Source organism: Papio anubis, chromosome 3 (genome assembly GCF_008728515.1).
Source record: "Papio anubis isolate 15944 chromosome 3, Panubis1.0, whole genome shotgun sequence".
Taxonomy (NCBI): Eukaryota; Metazoa; Chordata; class Mammalia; order Primates; family Cercopithecidae; genus Papio; species Papio anubis.
In genome coordinates, this window is record NC_044978.1 from 114,528,470 (window position 1) to 114,546,781 (window position 18,312).

Here is an 18,312-nt window from a genome sequence, read left to right on the forward strand (position 1 = left end):
TGCCATATGGATATATAATCTACTGCTTCCAATTACTATATAGTTAAAATGTCTATAAAATGTATCATCTTGGCCAAGCATGATGGCTCAAGTCTGTAACCCCAGCACTTTGGGAGGATGAGGGGTGGATCACCTGAGGTCAGGAGTTCGAGACCAGCCTGGCCAACATAGTGAAACCCCGTCTCTACTAAAAATACCAAAATTAGCTAGGCTTGGTGGCAGGCGCCTGTAACCCCAGCTACTCGGGAGGCTGAGGTAGGAGAATTGCTTGAATCTGGGAGGCGGAGGTTGCAGTAAGCTGAGATTGTGCCATTGCACTCCAGCCTGGGTGACAAGATTGAAACTCTGTCTCAAAAAAAAAAAATTATCATCTTAATCATGAGAGTGAAAGGAGGTGCTATGAATAATTACACTGGGATAACAGGTTAAACAAGGTCATCCTAGGGCAAGCCAGAATGTATGATCACTCTATGCTCCTAAATTCCATGCTATTCTTCCACAACATTTTATTGATCCGCTGTTCCAGTGATGGATAGCCAGGTTGTCTCTAACTCGCTGCTACCAAAAATAACTTTTCAAATAGCCTCGTACAGGTCCTCTTATAGATGGGCTTACGTGAGAATTTCTTAAACAAAAAGATATCTGCAATGATTTGTAAATTTCTGATACAGGTAATTCTGAGCACCCAGAAGATTAGTAAAGTTACAAATGAGAATAAAGCATAGTAGAGTACTTAGGTTAGCATTGAAGGTTTTTGTAGTAATGAAAGGTATGGCTGGAAAGGTTGTTTTGGGGTAAAACTTCAGGATAGCCATGTATGCTGTTAATAAATGAGTTTTTACTATCTTGATAGGAAATGAAAGTTTCTGAACCAGGATATGGGGTGACAGAAATGATATTCTAGGAAGATATATCTGATGTACCAGATCAAATGTACCAGAGACTAAAAGGAGACCTATTAAAGGAAAAGTTGAAAGCCAGTATAGTATAGTACTTAGTTATAGCACAGCATGGATTCTGAAGCCAGACTGTTCTGGTTTAAATCTAGTTCTAACACTTATCAGCTTTATGACCTCACTTAAGCTATATGTGCCTAATTTTCTCATCTCCAATTACAGATTATTATAGTAACTTTTCACAGGGTTATAATGGTTTCAAGAGCTTACAACGGTATCTAGCACATAATAACCACTCTCAGTGTTAGCTATTATTAATTATAATTGCTTCAACAGTCCAGGAAGAAATAAAGATTAGTTTAAGCTAATGTGATCATACAATACCTCCAACACCCAGAACAAATGCCCTGAAAGAAGTATCCTAATGTGTCATCACCTAATGTGTCATTCACAGACTCCCTAATTTCCATAGTAAGAAAATCCCATAAAGGGCTTAGAGTAAGGCAAAAAGAATATTTAAAAAAAAAAAAAAAAAAAAACCTGCTGGCTCTCATTAGTGTAGCTTGCTAACTCCTGAGTCAGATATTGCAATAACATAATAAAGATTCAAACTGGCTGGCCGCGATGGCCCACACCTGTAATCCCAGCACTTTGGTAGGCTGAGATGGGCAGATCACCTGAAGTCAGAGACCAGCCTGGCTAACATGGTGAAACTCCCATCTCTACTAAAAACAGATAAATTACCCAGGTGTGGTGGCAGGTGCTTGTAATCCCAGCTACGTGGGAGGCTGAGGCAGGAGAATCAATTGTTCTTTATCAAAAGGATCTGAAAAACTGGGTGAAGCGGCTTGCACCTTTAGTCTCAGCTACTCAGGGGGCTGAGGCAGGAGATCACTTAAGCCCAGGAGTTCTATCCAGCCTGGGGAACATAGCAAGCACCTGTCTCTAAAAACAAAGGATCTGAGAATGTTAGAATACAATACTCTCTGAATATGCATTGAATACTGCAACTCTGTTCTGATAGGAAATTTAATATTTAGTATAAACTAAATAATATTAATATGATCATTCCCATTTACAATATCCAAAATATTTTTCTAACTTATCAATAATAAAATATGCATTTTAGTCTTGAAGCCTGACTAAATTCTCAAATAATTTGCAATTAAAATGAACAATTAGTATTTGTTTTATGTGTCTAAATAAAACTTAATGTTTAAATAATGAAAATTTAACATTTAAAGCAAGGAAATAACTACAGTCCTAGCACAGATGTCATATTCTTTAAGCAATATTCCCAAAACAGCAATCTAAAGGTTATCTCTTACCCCTCCGTTCTCTTACAGCACTGGGTTTACATCATACACTGCCTTGTATTCCGGTAATCTATATGAGCGTCTTATTTTCTACCTGATTATAAAGTCCTTAACTAGCTGATTCATCTTTGGATCCACTACTGTCTGTGGCATTCTGCAACAAAGAGTAAGCAGTTAATATCTGCTAAATGACAAAATGTACTAAAATTTACATTAAGAAATAAATTCATGCTTACCATCAGAACATAACTTTTGCCCACATCTTTCTAAATTTTATTTTCTAAAATCTTGTAAAAATTTCAAAATGTTTCAGACACATTTAGGCACTTGGAAAATGTTTAAAGTATCACTTTTCTAAAATTTTGCATTATTTCTATTAACCTAATGACACTATACTTTCTGCAAAGAAATTGTCACCTTTGGCCGGATGCGGTGGCTCACGCCTGTAATCCCAGCACTTTGGGAGGCCGAGGCGGGCGGATCACGAGGTCAGGAGGTCGAGACCATCCTGGCCAACATGGTGAAACCCCGTCTCTACTGAAAATACAAAAATTAGCTGGGGGTGGTGGCGTGTGCCTGTAATCCCAGTTACAAGGGAGGCTGAGAGAATCACTTGAACCAGGGGATCGGAGGTGGCAGTGAGCCGAGATCGCCACTGCACTCCAGCCTGGCGACAGAGCGAGCCTGTCTCAAAAAAAAAAAAAAAAAAAGAAAAGAAAACAGAAAGAAATTGTCACCATTAATTTTATTTTATTTATTTTTTTGAGACAGAGTCTCCGTCTGTCGCCCAGGGTAGAGTGCAGTGGTGCGATATCGCCTCACTGCCACCTCCGCCTCCCGGGTTCAAGTGATTCTCCTGCCTCAGCCTCCCGAGTAGCTGGGATTGATTACAGGTGCCCGCCCCCAAGCCCTGCTAATTTTTTTGTATTTTTAGTAAAAACTGGGTTGCACCATGTTGGCTAGGCTGGTTTTGCACTCCTGACCTCAAGTGATCCACCCACCTCGGCCTCCCAAAGTGCTTAGGATTACGGGCGTGATCCACCGCGCCCAGCCATGTCACCATTAATTTTAGCAACACATCAAAAGTTCAGCTTCCAACCACCTACATTAAAAGGTATCATAATACTAACCCCGAACCTTGCATATGTAATGCCTAAAAACTTACACCCTGAATTACTCTAACATTCAGGGCAGACCTCCTCGAGAAGAGTCAGACCCTGCAGTGGGGCTCTGCCTTCCCACCGTCAGCCTCAGGGTCATCTAGGTTTATCGATCCCCAGGGAGCGGGTCCCCGAGCTCTGTAAGCAGGGAGAGGGCGAGGGGGATGAGTAAACCCGAGCCGGAGGTCCGGCCTGCGCTCTCGCCCGGAAACCTCCCGCGGGATTCTGGAGTCTAGCTACGCTGCCTGAAGCTGTGGTGCCCAGAAATGTGGTGGTGGGGCGGCGTGGGGGGGGGGGGTATGAGAGAAAAACAATCTGATTAACTTCCAGCCTGATAAGCAGAAAAGAGAAAACAAGGGAGCAGGAAAACTACACTAGCACACGCCTGCCGGTCGCAAATGCCAGGTACACGCGCAGTTAAAACTCCATGGAATGCCCCCACGACTTCTCCAGGGCGTAAAGCGCAGCGCCCTCTATTGGCCGTCTGGATCTCGCCTGGAGGTGCCGTCAAGGTTCCGTCCGCCAGCCACGCCCAGGCACTCCAGAATAAGCGCATGAGCCCCAAGAAAGGGTTCGGTGGAACGGAACTTCCTTATCCTATCGTTTCCACACGGAAAGATTTTAATTCACCGGAATCGACTGGCTTCAAAGGGCACAGCGAAAAGGAAGTTGGTATCAACGTGACCTCGCCTAAGGGACCGAGCGGAAGTCCTAAATCGTACGCCACGCGGAGAGCATGCTGGGGGCCGGAAGGTAAAAGAAATTCCTGTAGCCGATCCTGAGTCTGCAAACTCTGGTGGCAGGGGAGCGCGCGGCTGTTTAAAGCCACGAGTTATTGGAGCGTCTGATTCCTGCACCGAAGTCAGAGGTGGCGGAAAGTCCGGAGTCGCTGTAAAACCTGAGATTGTGAGCCATGGTGGGGAGATCCCGGCGGCGCGGAGCAGCTAAGTGGGCAGCTGTGCGAGCCAAGGCAGGTCCCACGCTCACCGACGAAAACGGAGATGATTTAGGATTGCCACCCTCACCAGGGGACACCAGCTACTACCAAGATCAGGTAGATGACTTTCATGAGGCACGATCCCGGGCCGCCTTAGCTAAGGGCTGGAATGAAGTACAGAGTGGAGACGAGGAGGATGGCGAGGAGGAGGAGGAGGAGGTGCTAGCCCTAGATGTGGACGATGAGGACGACGAAGATGGGGGGAGTGCGGGGGAGGAGGAGGAGGAGAATGCCGATGATGATGGTGGGAGCTCCGTGCAGAGTGATGCTGAGGCCTCTGTGGATCCCAGTTTGTCGTGGGGTCAGAGGAAAAAACTTTACTATGACACGGACTATGGTTCCAAGTCCCGAGGCCGGCAGGGTCAACAGGAGGCAGAGGAGGAGGAAAGAGAGGAGGAGGAGGAGGCACAGATCATTCAGCGGCGCCTAGCCCAAGCGCTGCAAGAGGACGATTTTGGTGTCGCCTGGGTTGAGGCCTTTGCAAAACCAGTGCCTCAGGTAGATGAGGCTGAGACACGGGTCGTGAAGGATTTGGCTAAAGTTTCAGTGAAGGAGAAGCTGAAAATGTTGCGAAAGGAATCCCCAGAACTCTTGGAGCTGATAGAAGACCTGAAAGTCAAGTTGACAGAGGTGAAGGATGAGCTGGAGCCATTGTTACAGTTGGTGGAACAAGGGATCATTCCACCTGGAAAAGGAAGCCAATATTTGAGGACCAAGTACAACCTCTACTTGAATTATTGTTCGAACATCAGTTTTTATTTGATCCTGAAAGCTAGGAGAGTCCCAGCACATGGACATCCTGTCATAGAAAGGCTTGTTACCTACCGAAATTTGATCAACAAGCTGTCAGTTGTGGATCAGAAGCTGTCCTCAGAAATTCGTTATCTGTTGACACTTAAGGATGATGCTGTAAAGAAAGAACTGATTCCGGAAGCAAAATCCACCAAGCCCAAACCAAAGTCTGTTTCAAAGACTTCTGCTGCTGCCTGTGCTGTTACAGATCTTTCTGATGATTCTGATTTTGATGAAGAAGCTAAACTGAAGTACTATAAAGAAATAGAAGACAGGCAAAAGCTAAAGAGAAAGAAAGAAGAAAATAGCACTGAAGAACAGGCTGTTGAAGATCAAAATGCAAAGAGAGCCATTACCTATCAAATTGCTAAAAATAGGGGACTTACTCCTAGGAGAAAGAAGATTGACCGCAATCCCAGAGTGAAACACAGGGAGAAGTTCAGAAGAGCCAAAATTCGAAGAAGAGGCCAGGTTCGTGAAGTTCGTAAAGAAGAGCAACGTTATAGTGGTGAATTATCTGGCATTCGTGCAGGAGTTAAAAAGAGCATTAAGCTTAAATGAAGTTTTTGCTTAGCATAAGGTTTTTGGCAATTGTGGATCAATACATTTTTACTTTTAACTAAAGTGATTGTATTAATATATAATACTTTAAATTTTAAAAATTCTTGTCCACAGGGAAATTTGTCTGGGTTATTGGACAGTTTATATTAAGATTATAAGAACTGTGGGAGCAATATGAAGGTGCTTGAGAAAAGAGATGATGTTGAAGTTTTTCAGTATTCTGTTAAACAGGTATTAGCTTAGGCAAATTTCACAGTTCATTGTACAGTGTTAAACTCAGAACATGTGTAACTTTTCACATAAAGAGAATGCACCTTTGAGAGTTATTTGTAAGGCAGCCTATAAAATAGTTCTGAAATATTTTATTTACCTAACTGTAATTATTGGGCTACTTGTTAATAAATGGACTTAATGTTAACATGGATTTCATACGTTCTGTGTGGTTTAAAAGCATAGGAATGAAACTTTGGTTAAAAGTAGAAAAAGGAAGATATATGCCGTAATTACATCAATTGTCAATATTTTCTCATAGTTCTTCATGTGGTAAATAAGATAAAAATCCCATTTCCCCTTCTTTACTGGTGATTTGCAGCGGTTGCTGCTTGTGCTTGCACTCCATTTGCTAAAAATTTGATATGATTACTACTAGGTAAGTGGTAACTAAGTGGCAACAAAGTTCCATTTTTACAGAGTCTCACTCTGTAGCCCAGGCTGGAGTGCAGTGGCAGGATCTCTCGGCTCACTGCAACCTCCACCTCCCGGGTTCAAGTGATTCTCCTGCCTCAGTCTCCTGAGTAGCTGGGATTACAGGTGCTCACCACCACGTCCAGCTAATTTTTGTATCTCTAGTTGAGACAGGGTTTTGGCTAGGCTGGTCTTGAACTCCTGACCTCAAGTGATCAGCCCGCCCTGGCCTCCCAAAGTGCGGGGATTACAGGCATGAGCCATCGCGCCCAGCTCAATGTTTCCATTTTTCTTTGCTGCTACACTGGTCTCTAAGTAGAGGGAAGATGTCGAGGTGGTGAATGTAAAAAATAGGATATTGCCAGGGAAGAAAATCAGAGGACTAGTGAAGGAAACCCACAAAAAAAAGCGCTAATTTCCTCATTGTGTCACTGTGTATTCAGTAAACATTGTGCTAGCAGCTAGAGATGCAGAGATGATGCATGATTAATATTTATTGAACACTTGCCATGTGCTAGTTGTACATCACCTCATTTAATCTTTAAAATAACTTTGCAAGGTGATACTGTGCTCTTACAGATGAGGATGCTGAAATTTTGGAAGGTTGACCTTCTAAAGGACACCTTCTGGAAATCTGAACCCAAACTAACTTGAGCATTCATTCTCTTAACCTCTGGCTTACAGCTACTTCCTCAGAGTAGCACACAGGACAAATTATTTTGTTTCCTTATAAATAAAAGAGGTAGGTTGGAAATAAAAATAACAGTGCTTTCTAAGGTAACTTTTCTGAGCACTTTGTGCTTATTTCCTTATTTCTCATAACCTTATGTGGTAAATTCTGTTATCCGTATTTTGAAGATAAGGAAACTGGCAAAAAGAAGTAACTTTCTCAAGGTCACACAGCTATTAAGTGGCAGAGCCAGGATTTCAACCCAGCCTTTATGGCTTCAGAACCCAATTCTATACTTTTTATTTTATTTTTTATTTTTTTATATAACAGAAAAAATACAGGTTTTGGAGTTAACAGGATGATTTTCAGTTACTTGATCTCTGAGTTTCATTTTCGTCATCTGTATGAGTCTCTATTATTATACCTACCTCAGAGAAGCCATAAGTCAGTGGTTAAGAGCAGACTGTAGTTAGACTGCTGGGTTGGGTCTTTTTTAAGGGGGGTTGTTTGTTTTGGTTTGGTTTTTTTGCAACACAGTCTCACTCTGTCACCCAGGCTTGAGTGCAGTGGTGTGATCTCAGCTCAATGCAACCTAAACCTCCCAGGTTCAAGCAGTTCTGCCTCAGCCTCCGGAGTAGCTGGGAGTACAGTCCTGGTCGAACTCCTGGCCTCCCAAAGTGCTGGGATTACAAGCCTGAGCCACCACACCTGGCCAGAATACTGGGTTTCTAACCCAGCTCCATCACTTAGTACCTGGGATTTGGACAAATTACTTGATCTCTCTGTTACTCAGTTTTCTCATCTAAAATGGGGATGATAGTACCTACTTTGTAGAGTTATGAGGATTAAGTGAATTAATGTATATAAAGCACTTAGAACAGTGTCTTTTAAGTGTTGGCTTATAAATGATAAATTAATATCTTAAGTTAGGGAGGAAAGGGTAGCATTGGATAAGCACATGAGTTACAGAAAATCTAGGACAGGGCAAAAAGAGAGGACATGAAGTTAGAGGTTGAAAGTATTTGGGCTGGGCATGGTGGCTCACACCTGTAATCCCAGCACTTTGGGAGGCTAAGGCAGGTGGATCACCTGAGGTCAGGAGTGCGAGACCGGCCCGGCCAACATGGTGAAACCCCGACTCTACTTAAAGTACAAAAACTAGCTGGGCATGGTGGCATGCACCTGTAATCTCAGCTACCCGCGAGGCTGAGGCAGGACAATCACTTGAGCCCAGGAGGCAGAGGTTGCAGTGAGCTGAGATTGCACCACTGCACTCTAGTCTGGGTGACCAAAAGACTTAGTCTCAAAAAAAAAAAAAAAGTTTTTGGTGTTCAACCGGGCATGGCAGGTACCTGTAGTCACAGCTGTCGGGAGGCTGAAGCAGAGGATTGCTTGAGCCCAGGAGTTCAAGGCCAGCCTGGGCAATATAGTGAGATTCTACAAAATAAATTTTTAAAAATTTTCAAGAAAAGTATCTGCTGTTTTATATCAAATCCCTGCTATATTCGGAGATTATATGGGGGTAGGGAGAGACAATAGATTGACAGATGGATTTGGTAAGAAAAAAATTATGTTTTGAAGGAAGAAAAATCTTCCATTTAGAAAAGTGGAAAAAAATATGTCATATATTCCTTTAGAGACATCACAATACTTTATAAATATTATTCATTTTGGAGTAGCTAGGATGTAGATGGTGCTATCCTATATTATAAACATAAAACATGACTTTGATGTGAGTTAATGGGAAAATAAGTTGTTGGATATAATATTTACATCTTTCAAAATTTGTTGTTTTTATTTTTTGAGATGGAATTTTGCTCCGTCGCCCAGGCTGGAGTGCAGTGGCGCAATCTCGGCTCACCTCAACCTCCGCCTCCCAGGTTCAAGCGATTCTCTTGCCTCAGCCTCCTGAGTAGCTGGGATTACAGGCTAGTGATGGGGTTTCTCTATGTTGGTTAGGCTGGTCTTGAACTCCCGACCTCAGGTGATCCACCAGCCCCAGCCTCCCAAAGTGCTGGGATTATAGATGTGAGCCACTGCACCTGGCTGTTTTTTTGTTTTTGTTTTTGTTTTTGTTTTTTTTGAGACAGTCTTGCTCTGTCACCCAGGCTAGAGCAGGCTAGAGTGCAATGGAATAATCTAGGCTCACTGCAACCTCCGCCTCCCAGGTTCAAGTGATTCTCCTACCTCAGCCTCCAGAGTAGCTGGGATTATAGGTATATACCACCACACCCAAGTAATTTTTGTATTTTTAGTAGAGATGGGGTTTCACCATGTTGGCCAGGCTGGTCTTGGACTCCTGACCTCAGGTGATCCGCCCACCTCGGCCTCCCAAAGTGCTAAGATTACAGGTGAGAGCCACTATGCCCAGCCTCATCTTTCAAAATTTGTATGTATATTTAACAAACATTTAAAGAGCACTGAGATGTGCTGGGTACTGTCATTGGTGCATGAATAAGTTGTTAACCAATGTGATAATCTTTGTAAAAATTCACTTTGTGAAGTCTGGAGAGCTTCATGGGTAAGAGTTCCAATAAAGTAGATTACCGGTAGCAGGCATCAGTGGAAAGCAACAACAACCTGTTAGTTTTATGGCAGTATATTAAATGATAGGCAGCTATGAAAAATACAAAATATTAAAAATTAAAGTAGAAGAAAACATCAAATTAGTGATCCACTAAATAGCTAGTGATGCACTTACTCTGCCACTAATCAGCTGACTGGCTTTGGGCCAGTCAATTTCTCTAAGCCACAGTTCTTACCTATATTCTTATCTACGAAGAAGTTAAATAAGATCAACATGCCACTTTAATTTTTGTGTAGAAATAGATTTTATTCACTTCTCAGACCTCTAAGAACTACCTAATGGTCAAAGCTTCTGGCAAACTGGAAAATTACTTTTTGTGATCTAAAAGATAAAATCTAGCTTACATAATTTGAATAATTAATTTTATTCACATATCTTACACAAAGTATTTAATATATCTGAAGAATGGATGGAGTTGCTATGAAATAAAAGAATTTTAAGTTAACATGTTAAATTATACAAGTTAATATTACCAGAATAATTCAGGAAAAGTGGAACTTAGTATGCTTTACATCTCGGAGATCACAATGATGAACAGGTATTGAACAGGAACACTGAATTATAGATGTTACCAAAAAAAATCATGTTTCTAACTAGAATTTGAAATCACACTGGGCCGGGTGCGGTGGCTCACGCCTGTAATCCCAGCACTTTGGGAGGCTGAGGCGGGCGGATCACAAGGTCAGGAGTTCGAGACCTGCGTGGCCAACATGGTGAAACCCCATCTCAACTAAAAATACAAAAATTAGCCGCGTGTGATGGCCCATGCCTGTAGTCCCAGCTTCTCAGGAGACTGAGGCAGGAGAATCGCTTGAACCCGGGAGGCAGAGGTTGTGGTGAGCTGAGATCGCACCACTGCACTCCAGCCTGGGTGACAGAGCAAGACTCTGTCTCAAAACAACAACAACAACAAAAATCACACTGAAAAAAAAAAGTTGCTTCAGCTAATCACATTACTTTTTTTATTCTTAAAAACAAAATTGTAATTTGCCTTTGAAAATTTAAAAAACAGACACAGGCAGAGTGCAGTGACTCATGCCTGTAATCCCAGCACAGCAGGAGGCCGGGGCAGGCAGATCACTTAAGGTCAGGAGTTCGAGACCAGCCTGATCAACATGGCAAAACCCCATCTCTACTGAAACAAACAAACAAACAAAAAATCAGCCAGGCATGGTGGTGCACTCCTGTAGTCCCAGCTACTCGGGAAGCTGAAGCAGGAGAATCACTTGAAACTGGGAGGCAGAGGTTGTAGTGAGCACTCCAGCCTGGGCAACAGAGAAAGACTCAGTTTCAACAATAAAAAAGAAAAAAACAGTATAGAAACTTAATACTCCCCCATCAACAAATATTAGTCTGTATTTTTTTATTTTGTTTAAGATACAGTTTCTCATAGCTGAGTTTTTAATTGGTAGTTACTTTAGCTATGTATTCCAGATGATATATTTTGATTCTTTCAGCTATTCTTAAAAAATAAAAACAATGATTTTACATTTGCTTCAAAGCAGTTTTAAATGACAGCAAGTATCAAGAATCAACATTTGTTAAACTGCAAAGCAAAAAGACATGGAGGAAACTAGTAAAATGTTCTGCTTTAAGAAAGCCAATAGGGCCGGGCGTGGTGGCTCACGCCTGTAATTCCAGCACTTTGGGAGGCCAAGGTGGGTGGATCACCTGAGGTCGGGAGTTAGAGACCAGTCTGACTAACATGGAGAAACCCTGTCTCTACTAAAAATACAAAATTAGCCGGGTGTGGTGGTGCATGCCTGTAATCTCAGCTACTTGAGAAGCTGAGGCAGGAGAATGGCTTAAACCCGGGAGACAAAGGTTGCAGTGAGCTGAGATTGCTCCATTGCACGCCAGCCTGGGCAGCAAGAGGGAAACGCCATCTCAGAAGAAGAAAAGAAAGGCAGTAAATGGAAGTGATTGGGAAAAGTTTAGCCTCCAGAGCCAGATTGAGTTCAAAGCCCTGTTTCACCCACGTACCATGTGTCTTTGGTCTACTTAACCTCTCTGTATCCCAATTTCCTCACATTGAATAATATATAATAGTTAATAGTTTAAACAGTTCATGTAACATCAGTTTAGAACACTTGACAGGTAGTAAGTGCTTCATGTTCGTTACTATTTTTTTAAATCCAATTTTGAAAAACTGGCCGGGTGCAGTGGCTCACGCCTGTAATCCCAGCACTTTGGGAGGCCGAGGTGGGTGACTTATCTGAGATCGGGAGTTTGAGACCAGCCTGACCAACATGGAGAAACCCAGTCTTTACTAAAAATGCAAAATTAGCCGGGTATGGTGGTGCATGCCTGTAATCCTAGCTACTCTGGAGGCTGAGGCAGGAGAATCGCTTGAACCCAGGAGGCAGAGGTTGCAGTGAGCCAAGATCATGCCATTGCACTCCAGCCTGGGCAACAGGAGCAAAACTCATCTCAAAAAAAAAAAGAAAGAAAGAAAAACTGCCAGGTGTGGTAGCTCACACCTATAATCCCAGCACTTTGAGAGGCTCAGATAGGAGAACTGCTTGAACCCAGGTATTCAAGCCAACCTAGGCAACATAAAACATTTAAAAAATTAGCTGGGCATGATAGCACACGTGCCTGTAGTACCAACTTCTTGGGAGGCTGAGGTGGGAGGACTGCCTGTGCCTGGGGAGGTTGAGGCTGGAGTGAGGCATGATGGCCCCACTACACTCTAGCCTGGGCTGCAGAGTGAGACCCTGTCTTAAAAAGCAAATTTACTCCACTTGAATGAGTTAATTTTTCTTTGGTTCTACCATAATGGTTCTTTTGTTTGTTTGTTTTTGTTTTTGAGATGGAGTCTCGCTCTGTTGCCCAGGCTGGAGTGCAGTGGCGCAATCTCGGCTCACTGCAACCTCCACCTCCTGGGTTCAAGTGATTCTCCTGCCTCAACCTCCTGAGTGGCTGGGACTACAGGCGCCTGCCACCACACCCAGCTGATTTTTGTATTTTTAGTAGACAGGGTTTCACTGGATGGTCTCGATCTCCTGACCTTATGATCTGCCTGCCTCGGCCTCCCAAAGTGCTGGGATTACAGGCGTGAGCCACCGCGCCTGGCCAACAATAATGGTTCTTAAACCAGAATCTCCAGGGGTCAGTTGGTAAGTGTCAAGTACAGATTCCTGTGCCCTACCTGCACAGATTCTGATTGAACTGTCCTGGTGTTGGGTCCAGTCATCTCTATTTTAACCAGTATGCAACATGATTCTGATCCAAATGGTCTACAGAATACGTTTTGGGAAACATTGCTCTGGGTTTTTCTCAGCTAATAACATTAGGCATATGAATGAAGTTAATTACAGGAGTGAAAATATGATGTGGCATTACCATGGGACTTCTTCTTGAGAATCTTAAAAATAATAAGCCTCCCCACACCCCACCCCAGAACCATAGCATAGTCCTCATCACATTTTGCATATGACAGTGGGTTCCTAGACTCCCTGAAGCCAGGAGTCCATGGACCTCAGTTAGAAAACTTTATGCTAGCCTGGGCGTGGTGGCTCACGCCTGTAATCCCAGCACTTTGGGAGGCCTAGGAGGGCAGATCACGAAATCAGGAGATGAAGACCATCCTGGCAAACATGGTGAAACCCCGCCTCTACTAAAAATACAGAAATTAGCCAGGTGTGGTGGTGCACTCCTGTAATCCCAGCTACTCAGGAGGTTGAGGCAGGAGAATCACTTGAACCCGGGAGGCGGAAGTTGCAGTGAGCCGAGATCGTGCCACTGCACACCAGCCTGGCGACAGAGCGAGACTCCGTGTGAAAAAAAAAGAAAACTTTATGCTAGAAGGGCTGTATCTTTTACCCTTGTGCATTGTTTTATATGGCCTGTTTTAATATATATAATAGGCAATTTTGCCATGGTGGGGTGAGGATTATTCAAATTAAGTAGATGGCAGAATTTAATTAGCACCTAAAATTTTTTCACATTTATTAAATGACTTCTTTTAGACATACTTACAGTTTTATTCACACCACACTTGAGCATACATAAAAAGGGAAATATAAATGTAAGCTAAATAAGTTATTCCTTAAGCTTCTTATTCAGTCCAGTTTTTCTAAATTGCTTTTATTCAGATACCCGATGGTCACAGAAAAAAAGAATTTTGATGTGATCTTAAGAAGAAAGAGTCTTACAAATAAATGAGGCTGGGCGTGGTAGCTCACGCCTGTAATCTCAGAATTTTAGGAGGCCAAGGTGGGCAAATCACTTGAGCACAGGAGTTCGAGACCAGCTTGGGCAACAGGGCGAAACTCTATCTCTACTAAAACTACATAAATTAGCTGGTATGATGGCGTGCGCCTGTGGTCCCCGCTACTGGTGAGGTTGAGGTGGGAGGATCACTTGAGCCTGGGAGGTCAAGGCTGCAGTGAGCCGTGATTGCGCCACTACACTCCAGCCTGGGGGACAGTGAGGCCGTGTCTCAAAAAAATAAAAAATAAAGTGAGGGGGGCTGAGAACCACTTAGGAATAGTACAAGGAATAAATAGTACAAAAAATAAATCTTTTATGCATTGGAAAAAGAAAAAATGATGCTAACTTTGGGAAGAGGCATAAATTCATTACAATTAAAGCAGTTAACTGCTTAAATAGGATGCTATGGGACCTCAAAAATGGTATGTACCTTTCTACATGGGGAGAGCAGAGAAAATATCACAGGTTTGTTTGAGTAGAGTTTGGGAGAGGTAGAGTAGGTACCACAATATGAATAAGGCTAGACATGTTAAGCTTAGCCAAAGGCAACAAGGGGTAAGACAAGATAGGAGGATAATATTGGAAAGATAGGAAGGGGTTAGATCATGAAAGACCTTACTAAGTAGTTAATGCACTTGGATTGTATCCCAGACATAAAGAAGTGAACCCAGGTTTTTAAGAAATGATGTAACATAATTAGGTGAATGTTCAGAAAAGTAAATTACTCATTCTAACTGCTGTAGAGCAGGGCAACTGGAATAGATTAAAACCAGAGGCAGGAAAACCAGTGAGGAATCCTTTGCAATAATACTGGCAAGAAAAGATGAAGCTTTAAAGCAGAGGACGGGCCAGGCACAGTGACTCACACCTGTAATCCCAGCAAATTGGGAGGCCATGGCAGGTGGATCATTTGAGGTCAGGAGTTCGAGACCAGCCTAACCAATATGGTGAAACCCCGTCTCCACTAAAAATACAAAAACTAGCCAGGCATGGTGGTGCACACCTGTAATCCCAGCTACTCTGGAGGCTGAGGCAGGAGAATCGCTTGTACCCAGGAGGCGGAGGTTGTAGTGAGCCGAAATCGCACTACTGCACTCCAGCCTGGTCAACAAGAGCAAAGGTCTGTCTAAAAAAAAAAAAAAAAAGAAGAAGAAGAAGAAGAAGAACCTGAAAGAGCATGAGAATTACTGGATACATTCATAGAAATCTTCAGCAACATTATTATTATTATTATTTTGAGATAAAGTCTCTCTCTGTTGCCCAGGCTGGAATGCAGTGGCGTGACCTTGGCTCACTGCAACCTTCACCTCCTGGGTTAAAGTGATTCCTGCCTCAGCCTCCCAAGTATCTGGGACTATAGGCACGTGCCACCATGCACGGCTAATTTTTTTATTTTTATTTTTAGTAGAGATGGGGTTTCACCATGTTGGCCAGGCTAGTCTCGAACTCTTGACCTCAGGCAATCTGCCCACCTTGGCTTCCCAAAGTGCTGGGATTACAGGCATGAGCCACCGTGCCCGGTTTTTTTGTTTGTTTGTTTTTTGAGACAGAGTCTCACTCTGTTGCCCAGGCTGGAGTGCAGTAGCATGATCTTGGCTCACTGCAACCTCTGCCTCCCAGGTTCAAGCTATTCTCCTGCCTCAGCCTCCCGAGTAGCTGGGACTACATGTGCATGCCACATCGCCTGGCTAATTTTTGTATTTTTAGTAGAGACAGGATTTCACCATGTTGGCCAGGCTGGGCTTGAACTCCTGACCTCAAGCAATCCACCCGCCTCAATCCTCCCAAAGTTCTGGGATTACAGGCCTGAGTCACCGCGCCTGGCCAGCAACATTATTACGATAAACACTAGCTGAGTCTGGTGGCTCACACCTGTAATCTCAGCTATGCTGTAGGCTGAAGAGTCCCTGGAGTCTCTTTAGACCTGTGGAAACAATGTATTGTCAGTGATATAGAATTAGGAGAAGTCTTCTTTCTTCAATTCTCTGATCCGTAATACTCAAAATAATTGACCTATAAGTATGATATTATTACAAACTAAATATTTCTATTTATGTCCAAGGACATTATTTTAATTAGAAATCTGATAGTAAGAATAACCTCAAATTTTGGCAAAGGAAATTGTAGTAGGAACTTGACTAGAGTTTCCGTCAATGATTAGGCTATTTGAATATTGTTCTTGAACACTGTTTTTGAATATCTTCACTAACTCTGGAGGCTGAGGTGGGAGGATTGCTTGAAGCCAGGAGTATAACTGCAGCCTGGACAACAGAGTGAAACCCTCCATCTCTAAAATAATAATAATAAACACTCAAAAAAGACACAAATATGATCAGCTCCTCTTGAACTCTATTTCTCCACAGTATATACAAGGAATACAACTTTGCTGTTAGGTCTTCATAAAAAATATATAATTATGAAACTATGAATCAAAATAACCCCTCAGTGTGTTTTATTTTCTATTTAAAAGCAACACATCCATTACAGACTACTTACAAATACAGAAAAGTAGAAAAATGGAAAAATGTATCCATATGTCTGCACCCAAAGAAAACTATCATGGATTGACCTAAATATATTATTTATTTTTTTCTTCATCCCACGCGAGGTAGATAAATATATTGTTTTTACTTCTTAAGAGTATCTATAATAAATATAGAGAGGAGATATAAATTGACTAGGTGTGTGTGTGTGTGTGTGTGTGTATATATATATATATATTTTTTTTTTTTTTGAGATGGAGTCTTGCTCTGTTGCCTAGGCTGGAGTGCAGTGGCACAATCTCAGTTCACTGCAACCTCCGCCTCCTGGGTTCAAGTGATTCTCCTGCCTCAGCCTCCTGAGTAGCTGGGATTACAGGCACCCGCCACCATAACAGACTAATTTTTTTGTATTTTTAGTAGAGATGGAGTTGCACCATGTACCCAGGCTGGTCTCGAACTTCTGACCTCAGGTGATCCACCTCAGCCTCCCAAAGTGCTGGGATTACAGGTGTGAGCCACCGCACCTAGCCTTAAATACATATATTTTAAATTTTCATTATTTTATTCCCACACTACAGTGTTGTAACTAGGTGTTTTTATAATGAATGTTTTGAAAAAATAAGTAATTAAGTTACAGTCATCAAAATTTAGTAATTCAGAAGAACAATGGACTCAGAACTTTCACAATAAGGCATTATATTAATTAGTATCAATACATTTCTACATTTATTAAAATAAGTTTAACACAAAGGCTTAAATTGACTGTTTTCAAATATGACATTTCCCAAGTGCCATACAACGTAAAATAAACAGCTCAAGAAAACCATTATTTTAAAATTACAATAAATCTATATACTATACTGAAAAAGAATATCAACACTTCTCAAGTGTTATCTTCCTTTTTTTTTTTTTTTTTTTCCTTTTTCTTTGAGATGGTTTCTTGCTCTGTTGCCCAGGCTGGAGTGCAGTGGTGCGATTTCAGCTCACTGCAACCTCCACCCGCTGGGTTCAAGCAATTTTCCTGCCTCAACCTCCTGAGTAGCTGGGACTACAGGTGCGTGCCAACATACTCGGCTAATTGTTGTATTTTTAGTGGAGATGGGGTTTCACCATGTTGACCAGGCTAATTTTGAATTCCTGGCCTCAAGTGATCTGTCCACCTTAGCCTCCCAAAGTGCCGGGATTATAGGTGCGAGCCACCACACCTGGCCTGATTCACAGCTCTTAAGAAGCTTATACTGTACTAAAAATATATTCTTGTCCATAACATTGATCTTTAAAAAGTTTTTAAATTTATTTTTAAGTATCCTTAAATCACCAAAGGATTTTTTTTTTCTTTTTTGAGATGGGGTCTCGCACTGTCACCCGAGCTGGAGTGTAGCGGCGCGATCTCAGCTCACTGCAACTTCTGCCTCCCCAGGTTCAAGCGATTCTCCTGCCTCAGTCTTACAGGCGTGAGCCACCGCGCACAGCCCACCAAGGGATTTTTTAAAAACCAAACATGGATAACTAAAAATAAAATGCAGATAAAGTTGAAAAGCACCTCCTGCTTTATTTCACAAGAAAATAGAGCTTGATTCTTAATTATAGTGCTTGGATGTTGTCACTTTAAAACAGTATAGGAAGATGCTCTGTGCATTCTCAAGAAGGAGCAACATGTTTAGGCTTGTTTTTATAATCTTGGCTTCCTTAAATGTGTATAGCAGCTGAATCAGCCCTTTATGTCACTAAAGCTAATGCAGAACTGTGATTATATTATTGATTCAAAAGCTAAAAGCATTAAGAAACTAGGAACTTGGAGTACCATCCACCTTTAAAGAAAAAGTTCATAAATAGCCTTGTCTATCAATTTTAAGAACTCATATTTCAGTTGATTTTCTGTATTAATTTTACTGCCATTTAATTAATTACATAAAACATAAATAGAACTCTTTTTAAAAATAGAGGCACA

The 18,312-nt window shown here is 42.1% G+C and overlaps 1 protein-coding gene across 1 annotated transcript; it reads left to right on the forward strand.

Moving 5' to 3' along the window:
* Nucleotides 1–3,896: 3,896 nt before the first annotated feature.
* UTP3 (UTP3 small subunit processome component) lies at nucleotides 3,897–6,146 on the forward strand. The gene has a single exon (XM_003898794.4). It carries the CDS (start codon nucleotides 4,286–4,288, stop codon nucleotides 5,720–5,722), a length of 1,437 nt encoding a protein of 478 aa, XP_003898843.2. The 5' UTR covers nucleotides 3,897–4,285; the 3' UTR covers nucleotides 5,723–6,146.
* The last annotated feature ends 12,166 nt before the right edge of the window (nucleotides 6,147–18,312 follow it).

Bases quoted from the DNA above. Each gene is read 5' to 3' on its own strand.
- UTP3 (XM_003898794.4), top strand. From the start codon at position 4,286: ATGGTGGGGAGATCCCGGCGGCGCGGAGCAGCTAAGTGGGCAGCTGTG.